Source organism: Furipterus horrens, unplaced genomic scaffold (genome assembly GCF_987537825.1).
Source record: "Furipterus horrens unplaced genomic scaffold, mFurHor1.1.pri manual_scaffold_5, whole genome shotgun sequence".
Taxonomy (NCBI): domain Eukaryota; kingdom Metazoa; phylum Chordata; class Mammalia; order Chiroptera; family Furipteridae; genus Furipterus; species Furipterus horrens.
Window position 1 is genome coordinate 136044165 of NW_028327175.1, and position 16993 is coordinate 136061157.

General features: G+C 43.7%; 1 protein-coding gene across 1 annotated transcript in view; it reads left to right on the forward strand.

Annotated features, from left to right (window-relative positions):
* The window catches only part of PIK3AP1 (phosphoinositide-3-kinase adaptor protein 1), a gene marked incomplete at its 5' end in the record, with an annotated part of 90296 nt that overhangs the window by 31113 nt on the left and 42190 nt on the right, over positions 1-16993 (forward strand). The window contains one exon of the mRNA XM_090277914.1: positions 13909-14045. Coding sequence (XP_090134040.1) covers positions 13909-14045 — 137 coding nt within the window. The remainder of the gene's footprint in view (positions 1-13908; positions 14046-16993) is intronic.

Here is a 16993-nt window from a genome sequence, read left to right on the forward strand (position 1 = left end):
TTTTATCCTCATCCGAGGACATGCTTATTGATTTTTAGAGAGAGTGGGAGAGAGAGAGAGATGGAGATCAACATCAATGTGAGAGAGAAACACTAATCATCTGCCTCCTGCGTGCGCAACGCAGGCATGTGCCCTGATTGGCAGTCAAACCCATAACCTTTTGGTTTACGGGATGATGCTCCAACCAACAGAGCCACACTGGTTAGGGCAATATTCACACCTTAAAGGAAAGAGAACTGAAGCTTTGAAGTCATGATTACCCAGTAAATGGTAGATGTGGGGCTTGAGTTCACGCCTTCTGTGGCTTCGTTGACCACACTGTTCCAGAGCCCCTCAGTAGCTGCATTTCTGTTGCTAGGAAATATTATACAATATCTTCAGAGTCTTGCCTTTAGTATCAATAACTCAGATTTTAATTACTGGGGGCAATCAGCAGCCCGGGGTTAGAGGAGTTTTTATTTTGGTCCATAACTGTTTAAGCAAATTTGGAGTATCATTATTTTGTATTTCTTTAAGCTCACCACCTAGGAGGCTCACACCCCCACACCAACTTGACCATACTGTTACAGAAACAGGGGTGTTCCAAAAAACCCCAGAGTTTGCAGCTGGGGGATGGGGAGAAGGAAGCAGCTTTTCAGAATGCCTCCACATGCCTGAGGCCGGTGGCTAGTGTCTTTTTTATGCAAAATGACTTTAATGCATCCAAAGCCTCAGGTAGATGGGAGGAGTCTTGAACCAGGGGATGGTATGGAGAAAGCACACAGAGCCTGCGTGAGGTTCTGTGAATGGTCAGAACTGGTTACCACACCCACTGCGTCAGAGGACGTAGTCAGGGATTTAAAAATAAGCGGCAGACATTTTAGGCGGGCGGACTGTGCGGATTTAACTAAGGTTAAGGCTGACTGTGCGGATTTAACTAAGGTGTTAGGACTGACTGTGTGGATTTAACTAAGGTTAAGGCGGACTGTGCGGATTACAAAAGGACTAACTATACAGTTTACAAGGAGGCTGAGAATCCATGAGGTTCTGGATTAAAAGCTGGTGGACCCCATAACACAGACGAGGTCTCCCCAATCAGGATTGAATGATTGGCAGCTACTGGTAAAGCTGAACTGTGTTTGGAAAGTAGGGAAAGGGTTTCTCTGACTTTTCTAAAACTAGCCTGGTTTGGAAGGGTGGGCAAGGATATGTGTTTATAGGGGTTTTAAAGAACATAAGACTTAACAACAGAAATCTGCAAATAACTAAATCTATATAACTGTTAAATAAACTATTCTTTTTCTTTTCACTAAACTCTGGTATTGAGAGTTATAATTTTGGCGGCGGGCAATCGGGCCCCTAACTAAAGAGCCCGCGGGTTTGTTTTCAACTGGAGCAGCCCAGGGGTTCTGTAACAATACTGTGAAGCCAGATACTGCTTTCAGGGTGAGGAGTGAGAGAAAGTTACCCCTCCTGTAATAAAAATGGAAAGCTAAACTGACCAGTCCAATTTCATAGTTTCAGCTGGTAGAATGCTAATGGTCAGCAAAAGTCAGAGCAAGAAGAGACCCGCTCAGCCTTTCCTGGAAGTTTGAGGGTTGAATGGTAGAGAAAAAAGGGGGTTTTCTTCACTATTTCCTAAGTTCAGTTCTGTTATCAAGAGTTGCCTTTGACCTCTCAGTCCTCGGTTGGGTGAAGAGGAACCGTGTTTTCGTGGCCTTCTCTAAACAAAGCCCATTTGTCTGTCCTGACACCCATAAACCCAGACACTAGTGTCTGTTTAGATTAGAATTGATTCCTGAACCAGGAAACCAAGAAGAGGCTGTTTAAAGACTTGTTATTAATGGCCTCATTACAAGCCTATGCCATGCCATTTGAACGAAATTTACATAGAGAGAGGAAGCACATTTATAAGTGTCGGAAAGAGATGAAGAAAGAGGAAGCCTTCACTGGGGCTGTGGTATCTACAGCTTTATTGGCAACACTAGGGTTTCCTGATCGATGAAACAGGGGCCTGCAGGCCTCCAGCCCCGAGAGTCCTAGTGGAGCGCTTCCTCCCCAGTGGTGGCCTTTGGAACACAGGTATGGACAGGGCTTCTTAAGGATCTTGACATCCTTGGCTAATGAAGCGGCGCATGGTCAGAGTAGCCCCAGAGATGCTGGGCACAGGAGTAGGTGGGGCAGCAGATTTTTCCGCACTTCTTCCCAGATTTATCCCAGAGACGGGTTGAGGGAACTTCCTTCTGTGGCCAGGAAGCTGCCCACCGAGGAGAATTATTTCTCCATTGGAGATGGTGTTTCCTGAGATCAGCTCTTCCTTCAGTCTGGGAACTGGTTAGAGGATAGGAACTTTGAGTTGTAAGTGTGGTTCTATCATCAAACCAGTAGGTAATGATGTAGGGCTCGTCAGTTTGCATCCTGAACCCCCAGTTTTCCCTGTAAAATGGAGACAGTCGCATCTGTCACATGTGCCTTGGGACACTGAAAGGAACAAATGAGAACATATTAAAAAGTTCTGAAACACTGGCTGGTGCGAGAACTCCCAATAACCCTTGGCCTCTTGGATGAGGATGGCTTTAGTATCAGGAGAGGGCTGGAGGGCGGGAACCCCAGCTGGGAGGGTAGCAGGGCTGCAGGCAGCCGTTAGCATTGGCGGACAACTACACAGTCGTTGTCATGGCAGCCTAGGCAGTGGGGCTATTTTTATTCAAGCTGAAGAGCAGGTAGTGTGAGTTGGGGAGGGGAAGGGAAGAACAGTCATCCTTTGCTTTAAAACAAAACAAAACAAAACTCACACTTTGACTCGTTCATTTAGAGCAACGAGGTGGGGGCTGGAATAAGGTCTTACAGCCTGCTCTCCTGCCTTGCTCCCTCATCCTGAACTTAAGTGTCTTGAGGAAGATCATGGGAATTACCTGGTGAATAAAGGAAAAATAGCTCCTTGTGTAACGTGAGTAGGAAAAGACGGGGAAGTTCTTGATTCTGAATTCTCTACCCAGCGCTGCAAACCCACTGATGTGTAGTGCAGCCGGGCAGCCTCAGGATCTGCAGCTGGCATGGAACATCTGGATGGCAAAGCAGGTTGCATGTGACAGATGAGCCAGCCTGTGTTGGGAAAGGAAGTTGGCATGGCCTTGTGGGAGGAGTGGATTCAATTTTCCTCCTCCTTTCTGTTCCTTTCTTCTTGTTTCTAGAAAGGCAGAGTGGCCACCATGAGGTTATCTAAATCCTGAATTGGGGATATGTCCATAGGACCCTCTGCCTTACCTTTCTGGCATCATGAGGATGATAATGAAAAAGGTGACAAAGACAATGATTGATGTCACTTTAATAAATGCACACTAATGCCACTAAATAATTGCCACCTCCTTCCTCCCCTGGCTTTAATGCCTGTAAGAATGTGGTGGGTAAGAGTCTGGCATTCTACTGACCCTATTAACATCATTCTGATTGATGACTGTTTGTGACTTTGGGGGTAGCTGGTGACTTGCAAATTGGGTATACTTGTCACTGTCAGGGGCTTTTAAAATGAAAGGAGTAAGTTGGATGGGAAACGCAACACCCATTAAGGTGAGTGAACAAGGGGGAAGAAAGACCTATGGGTGATGACTAAAATGAAAAAGCAGTCTTCATGCTTGCCAGGAAGCTGGCAGGAGGTGGGGTTATTGAAACTCAAGCTCTGAGTCCCACCATTGCAAGCCTCTCACCTCCCCGCTCGGTCCCACATGCTTTTGCAGTAGAGCAAAAGCTCCTTCATTTGGATTTGCACTTTTGGAATTTGGGGACAAGGTCAGGTCTGAGGTTCCCCTTTGTGCTTCCAAGGACACGACAATAGCCATGACACTGATTTTCTTAGCTACTAGCTGGTGTAAACAAGATATACAGTAGGAGAAATGCTTAATCTACTTCAGAGTCATTTTTCTAACCATTTTGTGAACCATGCTTGTGGTACACTTTCGGACATCAGGCGGCTAATTATAGCTTCTTGTTTGCTCATGAAAGCAGATAGAGCAGGATGTTGGCTTGGTAACACTTTGTTAGCCACTAGCTTATGTTATTTTAGATATTCAAAGGCACTGCTTGCTCAGGGTGTGATGGGGGGTCAGCCACTCCCCTCCTCGATTCTGACCCAGATTTATAAAAGAGCTGATGTATTCTGTTTGTGTGTCTGGAATTATTGCGAAAACAAGCAAAGAAAATTCTTCAACCTTTAAAAAATTAAACTGCATTTTAATCTATATTTTGTATAATTTTCTGTTCTCATGAGTACTGTTGCTGACAGGTCTTCAATAAAAAGTCCCAATTCCTTGAATGGTATTCAGGGTTCTCTCTAACACCGAGGTCCCCCTGCTCCTCTCACCCCAACCCCAATATAGAAGGTGTCCCCTCTTTGCTTCCTGCAGCCCAAGCATCTCATGTGCTCTCTCGCCTCTGTGCCCTTTAATCACGCCCTTGCTCTGCCAGCAAAGCCTGTCTGACGCCTCTGTCAACATTCTCTGTGCCTTTCAAGTTTCTTCTTGTCACTTCTTTGGGGATGTCCTTCTTTATTTGATTTTCTGGGAGCCATAAACTGTGTTTTATAAATCTCTGCTTATTTCCCATAATGTTTTGTTTTGAAATTATTTCTGTTCTTAGTTGTTTCTGGACATTGGAAAGAAGCTATTTCTCTCCTGTGTGGTCCCCCAAATTAGGGAGAACAGATATTTTCTTGCCCTAACATTTCTTGGCAGGGGGCTAGGCTATTTATTATTTTTTGATAGGCAATAAATATTTGTTGAAGGAATAAAGAATTGTGCAGGGGGGAGAGGGTTGGGTGGGAATAGAAGAGGGTATAGGGGGGTAAATGGTGATGGAAAAAAAGTTTAAAAACAAAAAAGAGATGAATTATGAATTACTCACAAAGGGGTAACCTCAGCACCCAAATGCTGTTAGCCTTAAGTAAGTTAACTTACCTTCTTTACCCTTCAGGAGGTCTTTCTTGATTTCTTGAAACTTCTATGCTAGCACTTTATAAACACTGAGAAACATAACGCACTTCAATAAATAGTGGTAGTTATTGTCTCATCACACAGCTTAATGCTTGTGGGCAAGGTATATGTAGTTCTCAGTTTTTTATTTATTTTTAGTTTTTAAATTTAATTAAGTTTTATTTTTCTTATCCTCACCCAAGGGCATTTTCATTTGCTTTCTTTAGAGAGCGAGAAGAAGGGGGAGAGGAAGGGAGAAAGAAACATCGATGTGAGAGAAGCATCAGTGGTTGCCTTCACATGTTCCCAGATCGGGGAACCGTGCTGGGACTGGGGGATCATAGACGTTCAGACCAGGGGTTGCACGTGTCCATGCCCAGACTGGGGAGGAGCCTGCAACCTACGTATGTGCCCTGACCAGGAACTGAACCCGCAACCTTTCAGTTCCAGGATGACACTCTAATCACTGAGCCACTTCAGCCAGGGCTATAGTTCTCAGTTTCTGAAAGTGAAGCCTCATCTTCCGAGTTCAGTCATAAGCTCCATAAGGTCACAGCTATAGAGGACACACTTTTGGGATCCCCCATGGGATCCATGTCATACATGTTCAGTAGACACTTGCTAGGTGATAAGGAAATTGGGGTTCAGCACATTATATGTTAGGCGTTGAGAAAGTTGTTTTATGAGTTCATCCTTGTGGCTTAGATAGACGGTGAGAATCAATAAATGAGAAATTTTATCCTGAATGGACCAGCCCTCGGAAATTTCTCAGACCTCAGGCAACTCTCTATATTCCTGCCCCATCTGTGTAATGTTAAATTTGGGTCCCTGACTGGGGATGCAAATGAAGAGGGAATATGGCCCCTTTCTTTTATGAACCCCACTTACCTAGGTTGCTTGTCAGTTAATTTCTGCATTCTTCAAAGAAATCTTGAATCTTCTTTCCTCTCTCTTTTATCAGTCACATTGGAAATTCTGGACACAAATAGAAGATCCCCTCCTACCTCATTTCAGCCCAGAGACACACATGTTTTCCTGTCTGGTCCCCATGACGATTTCTGTTTCATTCCATTTTTGGCTAAATTGGTGAAAAATTTTTAATTCTCAGTTGAAATCAAGCTTCTTAATTTTCTTCTCTATTCACTTTCATTTTCCTTGGCATCCAAAGCTCAGAGAAAATAAATCAACATGTTTATGTTATAGGCTTTCTTCCCCTTCCTACCTTCACTTTACCTTATTTTATTTTTTAAAAGTATTTTATTTATTTACTTTTAGAGAGAGGGGAAGGGAGGGAGAAAGAGAGGGAGAGAAACATCAGTGTGTGAGAGGTACACTGATTGGTTGCCTCTCGCACGCTCCCAACTGGAGGACCTGGCCCACAACCCAGACATGTGCCCTGACTGAGAACTGAACCAACAGCCTTTCAGTTTGCAGGCAGGTGCTCAATCTGCTGAGCCACACCAATCAGGACACTTTTCCTTATTTTTAAAATAACGAATAAACTTAGTTTATAAAAATGAAGCAGTATAGCATAATTCAGCTTTTCTCAAACTTCAATCATATGAGAATCATCAACATGGTTTTTTTACTTAGGTTTTTAAACAGCTTTATTTTTATTTTATTTATTTTTTTTTTTATTTTGGTTTTTCAATTACTAAACCGCTTTATTGAAATATAATTTATATTCCATGCAATTTACCCATTGAAAGTATGCAATTCAACAGTTTTGGGGTGGTGGTGTATTAAATTATCAATTTTTTTTAATTGTGGCAAAATATATAGAATATTTGCCATTTTAACCAATTTTAAGTATACTACTCAGTGACATTAATTACATTCACAATACTGTGCACCCATCACCACAACCTATTTCTAGAATTTTTCCATTTTACTGTTTACAATATTTTCTTGACATCAACTCATGTTTTTTATTTAAGTACATTTATTTTAAAAGGAAACTCTGCCACTGTAAATGAAAAACCAGCATCTCTTCATATGAAAAGACGGGGCCTATAAAAATAAAACAATGAAAACAGAACAGTGTATTATTGTAAGTTTTATTAGATACTTGTTCCTATAGAAGCCTGTAGGCTTGCTGGCCTTGTTTGCTCTGCGGTACAGAGGGAGGTGCGCATGTTAAGGAGGTGTTAAAGGTACCCTCCTTGAGTCTAGCCTTTCTTTTTGATATAAGTGGTATTAAAAGAAACGAAAGGGGACTGCTTTCTCGCTGTGTGGTTCAGTGTCACTGAATGTGTGCCACACACTTTCGCATCATTTCCTGTACCCCCAGGGTGCATGGCTCACAGTGTGGGAAACGCTGTCCAAGTGCGTGAGAGCACGGTAATGTCCATACGGCATGTACTATATGACTTGATAACTCACTTAAATTTCTGTGCCATAGCTATCTGTGAAATAGGCAGAATTACTTCTCTTAGTTGTGATAAAATGGAATCATATATGTGAAGGATTTTGCATGTGCTCAACAAATGGCAATTGTAATTGTTTTTAAGAATGACCTTGTTTATACTTTTCTCAAAGCTTAGCATTACCTTAGAAGAGAAGTTAGCTTGTGCACTCTGAAAAAAGAAAAAAACGCTCCAAAATCAGCACATGCCATTCTCTTGTTCTGCTCACCCTACCCCATCCCACAGGTTGTCAAAAAACCATAGTCCTGACTGTGGGACAGGCAGGAAGCACTGTAGTCTAAAGTTAATTGGAAAGTAAAAGAGCACAGCCTTGGGTCAGTGGCCCTTCAGCGTGCGGGACCATAGCTGGACCGGTTGGCATTCAGTGCCTCTTGACGTAAACCCACATTGTTGGAATGTGCCCATTGGCCCTGGTGGCAGGTCACAGTATTCCTAACCACAGTGGCATTGTTCAGAACAAGGCCGCACTACCAGGTGTTGGTAAGTGAAAACCCACATGTCTCATAAGCTGCAGTCATAACCCCAGACCAGGAATGACAAGTGATGCTGCTTCTTCCCCTAGACCACATCCACCAAGGAGGCAGGTCACAGACCCCTGGGGCCAGTTCCTGCTCTGACCCTTGCTTACTTGGTGCGTGACCTTATCTAGGTTACTTCAATCCTTCAGGCACAGTGTTTTCATGTATCAAATGGGGATAGGATGTTGATTTCTATCTCACAGGGGTGTCGTGAGGATTGAATGAGATTAGGACTATTAAAGAGTCATAGCAATATTCAATAAATGGTAACTTTTATTGTTGTCATTATTAGTAGTAATAAGGAGTTTGTCACCAGCCCTCTTACCTAGTATGCTGGCTTCATGCAGCTTGTCATGAATCCAAGTGCATACATATGCTCATTTTATTTAAAATCCATGGTTTTTTTTTAGGTCCAAATAATGTAGACTCCCTTGTAGAGGAAAAAAAAACTATAATCCTTTAGTTGTTGACAGATTATTATGATGTCACTTAATATGTATAAATATATTCAGCTTCTTAGGTGTATTGTCCTTTCCCAACTCTGAAAGCAAAACAAACAAAAACAAACAAGATATAAATACAGGTATAAAATAAAAGGCAAACTGATTACATTTGTGTCCTAGACAATGCTGGCTTACTGAGGCAGCATCGTGAACGTGGCATAAGGCTATAGTGCTCACACATTCAGTCAAGGGGAGGGGTTGTATTTTTAGACTTGGCTCTCCCCCCACATTTCTCTATATGAAGTATTTGCGGGGAAACCTTGAATTCACTTGTCACAGATGCCTCATCCACATGTCATCCTGCGCCTCATGTTAGTCCCTGACATTCAGTGTAGCATGGCCTTAGCTGCAAAATGATTGCAAACATACACACAGGCAACACAGTCCTGGGGCAGGACCCAATTATAATGCGGTCACCCAGATAATCTGGAACATCTTTGCCTTTGCATCCCATTTTAAAGGCATTATTATCTAAATGAAAAGCCCCAGCACAGATTCTCATAAGGACTGTATCTGAGGACTTTGGGCCAGTTTGAGAAACATTGATTCACATCCTGCCTAGATCCCCAAAGTATTTGCACCAGCCTCCACTTTGTACCTGGAAAAAAAGAAATAAGCAAGACCAAGGACCTGGATGAGAGCATAATAGCAATTAAGAACCAGAATTGTCACTGAACTGCCTGGCAGCAAGGGCAAAAGGTAGAACACACTGTGTTAATTTGTTCTTATTGTCAAGGGAAAAGCAGGCGAGTTCTCTGAAGAGACAAACTTTTCTGGCCACTGAATTCTAGGAGTTGTTTATAGATGAGACTTTGGGGAGTTGAATGCACAAAGGAAGCCTTTTTCTAGAATTTCTCCACAGTATCTCTAGATCTCATTATAGCCAAGGGTATGTAGTTAAATTTTAAAGCAGTGTGGATACCATCGCTGTCTTAATAAGACTTGACATTGGGGAGGATCCTTGGAGTTTTCAGAGTGCCTTCACACTCAAATATTGATTTTTTGAGTCTCAGGACAGCAAAGGTGGTATTATCTTCAAGGTGGTGGTGGGGGTCCACAGGGGTCTACATGTTTAAGTAAGAAAGTTTGGGCCATCTCACTGTCAGCTGGGTTTCAGTAGTGCTTATATCTGGGCTGGCATTTCCTTCAGAGGAAACTTTGAATTGGCTGACGTGGTTGGACCCTGGCCCGGTCTGCAGTGGAAGAGGCTGGGAGAACAGAAGTGATGGTGGTGTCAATCAGCGCCACCAGAATCACCCTGCAGCGTGAGCAGCATTCTGCCTGGCTTCCCTAAATCAATTAGCTGCTGGTAGCTGTCTAAGGGGACTTAAAGAATAGACCTGCTACAAGGAAGTGTTTATACAGCCCACCTGAGCCCTGGGGAATATCTGCCAAGTGCTGCACTGTTAGGATCAATCTCATTTATGCCAAGCTGGTGAAATAATTAGCCAACATTCAGATACTACTTTTCTCTTCACCCCACCCTCTTTATCAAAGTGCTTTCTCACTGGGGAAAATATGAAAATACATGAAAGTTTGGAAGAAAGGAAGAAAAGAGGGAGGGAGGAAAGGGCCATGCACAATCCAGCCACACATTTTCTTCTGACCTTTTAAAATGCAACTTTTCTTTATATAATTGAGATGCTATGATTTTATATCTAATATGTATGATTTTATATCTAATAGGTATGATTTTATATCCTGGTTCTTTGCTTCATATAATGTCATAAGCTTTTACCTAAAACACTTTGAAAATAATATTTTAAGTATTTTTTCATCAGTTAGGTTATTTTCTGATTTTCGTTGATGCAAAGAATGATGTAACAGACATCTTGGTTCATTATCTTTGTGTACATTTTGAACATTTATTTTCCTCTTTAAGAGATTTTTAGAAGTAGAATTATATGACCAAAGGTGTGAATATTTTAAAGACTTTCTCTTTCTCTGTATATGGACACATGACTTTCCAGAAAGGTTGTACGAGTTTATACTTTCCTCAGCATCAAATGAGAGTACCTGTCCTACATCACCTTCAAACATTTCCTTATTTGACAAGGTACAATAACAATATGTTATTTACTTGTAATTCCATGGTGATAATGAATAATGTATGTATATTTTTGATGGGGAGGTAATTGTATTTCTTTCTTTGTGAATTACCTACTTATTGGGCTTTGGGTGTTTTTAAAAGAGATTTCTATGACCTCTTAATATATATATAAGTGAGTATTATCCCCTTGGCATATTTATTTCAAATTTTAACCAGTTTCTGATTTGCTATTGCATTTTTTGGTAACAGCTTTATTGAGATATAATTTATATAACATACAATTTGTACATTTAAAGTATACAGTTCAATGATTTTTTTTGTATGGCCACAGGCTTGTGCAACTATTACCACAATTAATTCTAGAATATTTTTATCACCTCAAAAAGAAACCCCGTATTCTTTAGCTATTATTCCCTGACCTTTTCCCACCCCACCCAAGCCCCTCATCCCTCAGCAACCACTAATTTACTTTCTGTCTCTATAGATTTGCCTGTTCTAGACATATCATATATTTGGAATCATATAATATGTGCCTTTTTGTGGTTGGCTTCTTTCACTCAGCATAGTGTTTTACAGTGTTCGCCTATGTTGTAGCATGTATCAATGTTTTATTCCTTTTTACGGCTGAATATAAATTTCATCAGTTGATGGACATTTGGGTTGTTCCCCACCTTTTGGATATTATGACTAATGCTTCTATATGCATTACAATTTAGTTTTTCTATTTAAAAAATTTTTGTTTACTGGTTTTAAATTCATGTCATCAGCTCTATTGATTATTTGGATTGTATTTCTTCATTTGTTTAAGATTAACAAATCTTTCCCCAAACCAATGATAAAAGTTTCAATTACATTTTCATCTTTTTAATTTTTAAAATTGGTTTTACTTTATTTTAATTTATAGTTCATCTAAATTTAATTTTGTAGTTTATGAGACTTAGGAAGAATCTAAATAGTCCCCTCCACCCCCAACACAAAGAGCTAAATTTCTCCAGGACCATCTGCTGAGTCATCCTTCTCACCAAACAATTCCTCTATTCGGTGCTGATTTTTAATGCTTGCTTTATCACATACTATGTTTCTATGAGAATGAAGCTTGGTTCGTGAGCTCTAGATAGTATTTAAAGATTTTATTTATTTTACTTTTTTTAGAGAGAGGGAAAGGGAGGAGGAAAGAGAGGGAGAGAAACATCAATGTGGGAGAGATACATCGATCTGTTGCCTCTCCAATACCCCCAGCTGGGGACCTGGCCCACAACGCAGGTATGTGCCCTGACTGGGAATTGACCGGGTGATCTTTTGATTCACAGGCTGCCATTCAATCCACTGAGCCACACCATCCAGGGTGGTATTGTATTTGATTCTCTATGTAATTTTTTATGTCTTTAGTATAAAATAGAACTGCCCTTGATTGTTTTTAAACTTTAGTTGGAAACATTACCTGTATAAACAGAATTTTCTTAAATAGGAAAACTGAATATTATAAAGAAAAACATGATTGCAATGACAATTTAAAAAAACAATACAGGGAGGAATGTGTAGCCTTATTTGAAAACCAAGGAAGTTTTTTTTCCCATGATATTTTATTAGTCAGGTTTTCTATGTATTTTAGACAGTTTTGGTAATTTATATTTATCTGTAAAAATTGTAACAAAATTTTCAAAATTCTTAGCATAGACTCTTCACATTGGTGTGTTTCTAAAAATTCTTCGTATCTGCTGTTATTGTCTTTTTCTTTTTGGGCTTATTTATATTTTCTCTATTCTTTTATTATTTATGTTTATCAGAGCTTTGACTCTTTGGCCAGCAGATGAATGGGTTAACAATTTGGAAGAAATGAAGAGGTTTTTCTTTTTCAAAGCAATGATAGATTATACTGTGGGTCTCCCCCAAAGAGATTATGCCTGTATAATAAGTTAGAATAGGTAATTAGCAAGAGAGTACATTAATAAATAAATAGTTTTGGGCAGCTCTTTGCAGTTTTAAGTAACTGATTGAATGTTTTAAGTCAGTGGGGTTATTTTTCTCATTCAGGAAGATCCTCAGAAATGAAAAAATAGGATGTTCAGGCATCTAATGATAAAAAATTGAAGCTTGATGTGATGGTATATAATTATTAAAAAGAAGAATATTCATTATCCCTGATGTTTTGGTTCTTTCATTCACAGGCTTCGTGGTGGGTGGGAGTCTCTTGGGTAGCATGTATACCTCTGTCCTTGGGGATGGGCCCTAAACGTTTTTAAAGTAATGGATCAAGGAGAGAAGGGTGTGGGAAAGGGCAGATCCAGCAGAGAAAATGGCAGCCTTCAGTTAATTTGGCTTGGAGAGCGGGGTGGTGGGAGAGGACTGCATTTAGCCTTTGCAGGGGGATGTTAGCACTGAGAGAGGCGCATTAGCAGGAATGGAAAGGAAAGGAGAGCTATAGAAGGATGGCCCTGATGCCTTGCAAAACAACAATTTCACCCTCCTTGGAACTCCCAGAGTCCTTCTCCCCATCTCAGCTCTAAATTCTGCCTGGATTCCTGTTGCACAAATAAGATCAGAGACCTGGACTCACTGAGCCAGGCTTTCTGGAATAATGCATCTTGGGAGAAAACACAGAGGTGGAGGAGCAGTAGGACTGAGTTTCTCAGTGCCCATCACACTCTGGGGTCATGAGTAGACATCTGTCAACACAGATGTCAGGCTCTTGGACAGGAATGAGAAGCCTTAGCCCCTCCCCCAGCCTAAGCAGGTAGCCTATCAGTGGATGGATCCTGGCTAAAAGCCCCTGCCTTAGAGTCCAGGCAGGTTCCATTTACACCATTTCAGCACCATCTCGTGTGTGCCATGACACTCACATCTACACACCCTGCTCACTTGTTTGGAATCTGTGCATGCTCTAATCTTTCCACAGTAGTGGCGTTGGCTGTGGTATGATCTGGGACCTGGTTACACTGATCTAAGATGTATTGAAAATGATTGCTTTTCACTGTTGCTCTGGAGGGTGTACACTGGCTAGCCATGACCCTGATGAATCATGGCTTCCGGGACAGCACAGGTTTTATTAGAATGGACTGTCTACTTAAAGATCACCTTTAAGTACAGTCCATTCTTGACCCTACCTAAGAAGAAAGCACCTCCTTTCCTCACAGCCACCAAAGCCAGCCCAAAGAAGTCCAGAGGGAAGGCTTCCAGAAGCCTATTCATTGAGGCTAGACTTGCCAGCTTCAGACAGCAGCCTGCCTCAGACTTTACTCTCCACCATCACCTCTTACTGTCACCCTACACTGTGGCCTACATGGTGGTTGACTTTTCCCCACTAGGTCCTCTTTTATGATTTCCTGAGTCATTCCTTTCAGCTTGTATTTGTTTAACATTCAGAGCCATTTCCTATTTGGTAATATTTGGGGCATCCATGGTGTGGAACATACCCATCAGTTCTCCTTGCTTCTGTCCCATTCAGTGGTGTTCTCTGTTCCATAGATTCGGGCTGTGACTCAGTCACCGACACTGAGACTGAGGACGAGAAGGTCCTGCCCTACTCGAAGCAGCAGAGCCTGCCACCAGAGACTTCACCTGGGAGCCTGATGGTGGTGCAGCCAGACCGCATTCGCTGTGGGGTAGGCACTTCTGGGGCTGGTGGACTGATGCCAGAACATGGGCTTTCGGGCTTCTCAATAGATTCATTTGTTGGAATAAAGGGAGTGGGGTCTTCCTGTTGTGCCTCAGTGTAATCCCAGCCTTCCTGTGGGGTTTCCCCTGTACAGTAGCTGCTCTGGGAACCCCAGTACCTGGGTCTTGGGCAAACCTCACTTCTTTGAGTCAAAGCGAGATGAGCCCAAGAATGTATGTGTTATCAATCTAAGACTTTTAGTTCGTGGATCCAAAACTTAGAACATGTGAGAGATCAGCAGACATGAGCATTACTATGCACTTATGCCCCTCATGGAGTTAGAGGCCCAGCTCTGTTCCTGCCAGCATCAGCATAGTGCTGGGAGGAAGGAGATGGGACGCATTTGAAAACTTGCTTTTCCGTCAACTGGCCCCTGGCATGGTCCAAATGAGTGCTATGGCACTTGATGGCTTAAACTTGCTGGCACATATTGCTTGCTAAAGGGATAAGATGGATACCTAAGCATAATGTGAGTATCATTTTCAGTGGTGGGACTTAAGTTAACAGACGACTTACATGTAGGGCTGCTGATGGGCCACTGTCATTTGAATCCTACCATAGTACTCACAGTTTCTCCTGACCTTTCCTTTCCTGATGAACAATGTGTGATATTAGTTCAGAGCAGCAAAATGCTTCCCTGCAGATACAAGCCCTTTGATAAGTCTGCCATTCTGGGCTTCTTGAGACAGGAGGGCAGGATGACTGTGGCAATGGGAATAACTAGTTTCTTTGACCTTGTGAGTGGTTTTCCATGCAGCCTGAGGTCACAAGGCACGGACTCCCTACATGAGGTTCACACACTGGTGCTTTGGGCTGCATCAACCCAAACATGTTTGTTTCAGACTGCTCAGTGTTCTGAAAGTTAGGTATGAGAATTTGAGCTTTCAGCTTTCTTTGAATCAGAATTTGGGAATCCAGGCCTGAGATGATGGGTGGGCCAAGCAGCCCTTTGGACAGAGCATGCACCTCCCAGTTCGCTCCACACTCCTTCCTGCCTCTCATCTTGAGATTAGGCTGCTAGGCGCCTGTCAGTGCAGGGGTTGGAACCAGAGAACGATGCCCTTCACATGCCTCCCTGATTCTCCAGGCTTTCGTGCCTTCTCCCATCCTGGCTCCCACTAACCCAGGATACTCCTGTTGTCTACTTTAGATCTCTGGGTCCTGGGGCAGCTGGGCTGGGGTTGGGTTCTGACTGTCAGTGGAGGAGACACACTCATCCCGTTTGCCTCCAGGTGCTCCCTGTGAGGAGCAGGTGGGACAGGGCTGCGCCTGCAGCAGGAGTCAGGTTGACCAGGAACCCATTCACGTTCAGCCTCAGCAGCTCCCAGGAGCCAGGACCATGCCCCTCCCTCACCTGTTGTGAAATCACAGCCCTTGTCATGAAGGGCACTACGAGGACTTGATAGCAGAATCTTAGGATGAACATTTGAAGATTAGTTTTGGCCAGAAATATCTGCTTTTCATGCTTTTGAGGAGACTTATATCCTTGCCAGTTCAGGGTCTCGGAAGACCATTCCCCAGCACAGTAAAAACAAGATAATTCCATTTGGAGGCTTGACAAGAGATCTTAAAGCAAGGCAAAACAGCCACGCAGGTTGCTCAGTTCCTTTGGAAAATTAACCCTCTGGAAAGTTATTTTTGTCCTTCCAAGGGCAGCATTCAGCTGCAGAACTAGACTGGTGCCTCTTACACTGTAAGGTGCATGAGTTACCTGGGGTCTTGGTAAAATGCAGACTCTGGTTCTGTGGATCCAGGTGGGGCCCGAGCCTCTGCAGTTCTGACAGGTGGGCCTGAGCCTCTGCAGCTCTGACAGGTGGGGCCTGAGCTTCTGCAGCTCTGACAGGTGGGCCTGAGCCTCTGTAGTTCTGACAGGTGGGGCCTGAGCCTCTGCAGTTCTGACAGGTGGGGCCTGAGCCTCTGCAGTTCTGACAGGTGGGCCTGAGCCTCTGCAGTTCTGACAGGTGGGGCCTGAGCCTCTGCAGCTCTGACAGGTGGGGCCTGAGCCTCTGCAGCTCTGACAGGTGGGGCCTGAGCCTCTGCAGCTCTGACAGGTGGGGCCTGAGCCTCTGCAGTTCTGACAGGTGGGGCCTGAGCCTCTGCAGCTCTGACAGGTGAGGCCTGAGCCTCTGCAGTTCTGACAGGTGGGGCCTGAGCCTCTGTAGTTCTGACAGGTGGGGCCTGAGCCTCTGCAGCTCTGACAGGTGAGGCCTGAGCCTCTGCAGTTCTGACAGGTGGGGCCTGAGCCTCTGCAGCTCTGACAGGTGGGCCTGAGCCTCTGCAGCTCTGACAGGTGGGGCCTGAGCTTCTGCAGCTCTGACAGGTGAGGCCTGAGCCTCTGCAGTTCTGACAGGTGAGGCCTGAGCCTCTGCAGTTCTGACAGGTGGGGCCTGAGCCTCTGTAGTTCTGACAGGTGGGGCCTGAGCCTCTGCAGCTCTGACAGGTGAGGCCTGAGCCTCTGCAGTTCTGACAGGTGGGGCCTGAGCCTCTGCAGTTCTGACAGGTGGGGCCTGAGCCTCTGCAGTTCTGACAGGTGGGGCCTGAGCCTCTGCAGCTCTGACAGGTGAGGCCTGAGCCTCTGCAGTTCTGACAGGTGGGCCTGAGCCTCTGCAGTTCTGACAGGTGGGGCCTGAGCCTCTGCAGTTCTGACAGGTGGGGCCTGAACCTCTGCAGTTCTGACAGGTGGGGCCTGAGCCTCTGCAGTTCTGACAGGTGGGGCCTGAGCCTCTGCAGTTCTGACAGGTGGGGCCTGAGCCTCTGCAATTCTGACAGGTGGGCCTGAGCCTCTGCAGTTCTGACAGGGTGGGCCTGAGCATCTGCAATTCTAACAACCTTCCAGGGAAGCTGATGCTGCTGGTCCCTTGGCCTCACTTTGGGGAGCAAGACTAGTGTAGAGCA